The sequence below is a fragment of the Loa loa genome (assembly GCF_000183805.2).
Source record: "Loa loa unplaced genomic scaffold supercont3.227, whole genome shotgun sequence".
In the NCBI taxonomy this organism is placed as follows: domain Eukaryota; kingdom Metazoa; phylum Nematoda; class Chromadorea; order Rhabditida; family Onchocercidae; genus Loa; species Loa loa.
Genome location: NW_018108407.1, coordinates 43855 through 46489, shown reverse-complemented (window position 1 = coordinate 46489; position 2635 = coordinate 43855). Strand labels below are relative to the sequence as shown.

At 30.4% G+C, this 2635-nt stretch overlaps 1 protein-coding gene across 1 annotated transcript; it reads left to right on the top strand.

Annotated features, from left to right (window-relative positions):
• Positions 1 to 697: 697 nt before the first annotated feature.
• LOAG_14435 (hypothetical protein) lies at positions 698 to 2011 on the top strand (the record flags this gene model as incomplete). Its single annotated transcript, XM_003149932.1, has 2 exons — positions 698 to 871; positions 1853 to 2011. The coding sequence occupies 2 exons, from the start codon at positions 698 to 700 to the stop codon at positions 2009 to 2011; spliced, it is 333 nt and encodes a 110-aa protein (XP_003149980.1).
• Positions 2012 to 2635: the final 624 nt, after the last annotated feature.

The following is a 2635-nucleotide window of genomic DNA, read 5'->3' as shown; positions in this document are numbered from 1 at the left end:
AGGAAATAAATCAGGATTGCACTGAGTAGAGTTGAATGGCGACGTGGAGAAAATTAACACTGGATCTTGTTAAAGTTCGTAGGGTTTATATATGGGATGTGTGAAGAGGAACAATCATTACATATTGACAGTATTCTCACAGGTGCAAGAGAAATTTACATATAAGAACAGTTTTCTTTAGAAAAAATTGCATAGAAATTATTTTATCTGATGTACAACTTTCTCACCATTGTATCAAGATTTTTTTGCATGGGATAAAGCCTTTACAAATTAGCTACCATATATGCACAAATCTTAACATCAGAAAAAGCACTTTCAGTAGATTAGATATCTGACTCATGACTTTAAGCATGAGAAAAAAATATGTAAATGCGATCTATTTGAATGAATGATTTTATGATACAGCTATTTCGGTTTTTCCGACAGCACAGTAATATTGAAACAATTAAGTGAAGAGTCTTCACTTTTCGAATTCCATTTTTTCCTTACTATCATTTAGGAAAACACATTGATATGAGTCTTCCTTTTGATTACTGAAATAAAATTCGGTTCCTTTACCTTCATTCAGTAGGAGAAATAGTAAAAAGACATTTCAAAGCAATTTATTAGAATTTTTTTTATGATTTCTAGTTGATTTAAAAATTGCAGTTTTCGATATGAAAGATAAACTGATAAAGTTAACAACGTTAGAGAATAAATGAATAGAAGTAGCAATATTGATAATGATCAAGTTATGCTAATGCAATCTGCATCGTTAAAAAATCATACAATTTATCGAATGACAATAAATCCGACAAAAAGGCCTAAAAGAAAATGGAAACGAAAAAAAAACCTCAGTTATAAATTTCTTATTTTTGATAATATGATTGATGTAAGATTTTGAAAACATTCGGTGTTAGTTAACACCATTTTCATAGGCTTTTATTTATTTTCATGCGAATTTTTATTTTGAGTATTTATAAAAAAAATAAAACGAAATTTTGCATGGTGTTAACTAACATCATTTTTTTCCACTCATTTCATTTATAATATTTTTATCTTACACTCTAAAATTTCGACAGTTTTTTACCTCTAACTTTCCTTATTAATTTAGAAAAGTAGATATATGTATTATGTAATAAATTAAATATAATCTAAATTATATATATATATATATATATAATGTCTATCTGGAAAATCGGCTATACACATTATGATTGTGTACATGGTTATGTAAATCTATTTATTTATTATATTTATACATATTTTATATATATATAAATAAAAATGTAAATATTCGTTTGTGCAAAATCTTAAATCTTCGAAACTTCTTCACCCTTTGTTTCAAAATTTTGAAGCAACGTTGACTTGAGTAGCGCATGCTTTTATATTTTATTACTACATAGATTTCAACCTGTGATAGGTAAAAACATGCTTTTTTTTGAAAAACACTCTGTCTGTTGGACTAAAAGCAACACACATTATATTAAATACTTTACTATTCCATTTCATTATTTCCGATTACACTGTTAAATTAATTTTCACTGATTTCGATTTATTTTCTTTTTGATTTAATTATTTCGCGTGGTACTGCGTTAGGAATTGAGTTATCTCATAGCATTCATTCCGTTGGTATAGTTTTTGTTTTCTTTTTTTTTCATTGTTTATCATTTCATTTTTTAGCTATTTTTCTTATTTTTCAGTGCAAAGTGTATCGATTGATCTGTGTTTTATTTCGCTAGTATTTTTAGTTTTATTTTTGTTCCTTTTTTTGTTTTTCAATTCGTGTCTTTTCATTTTTCAATGTTTTGTAATTTTAATGTTTTAGCTACAACTTTTCCCATTCTTTTTGAATGCAGTCGATCTGTTTTAGTTCATCGAAATAATGCTTCGAAGAGGATTAAACTTAGGTCGTCGTACTCGCGGAGCGGAAACAGGGCGACGAGTAATTCTGAATCAAATTGCAGAAGAACAGGCATCAGTGAACAGCGAAACAGGCAAAGAATGGCTCAAATATATGCCGAAGAAATAATGGAATGACGTGCAGCCAGACTTGAAAATGTACGGTTGCGAGCACGGCGATCGCGTTCTGCAGTTTCAGATCTGCTCCATTCTCAACAGAATGAACGCGACAGGTGAGTGGCTGAAAGAGTCAACGAAAACAGCAGATCGGTATCAAACACCACTCGTGCTCAGGAATCACGTAATTACAATTGTTTTGCATCCCGGTACAACCCATCTAATGAATATACTCTGAAATTTAATGAGAAATGAAAGGAGTGCCTCAACTTATATGATCATATATAATTTTGAAATGAAAGGAGTGCCTCAAACTTAAACTGCCTCAACTTTGAGAAATGCCAGGACCACTAAAAATTTTGCTTTTGGATATATCACCGAATCGGCGCAGAAATCGTAACAGCTTAATTCACGCCAACTTTCAAAATAAAAGGACAAATTTATCATAAATCCGGCTCCCTGCTTCCATTCTCAATTGGTCAACATAAGTTCCTACAAATGTAATCTACCGATGAAATGATCGGTGATGACAATGATGAGTTGAATGCACACTGCGCAATTTCTACCTGCATAAAAAAGTCTATTGTTTTCCAACTGCAAAAACTTTCTCATAGAAAAAATTTTTAAATAGCGTTTT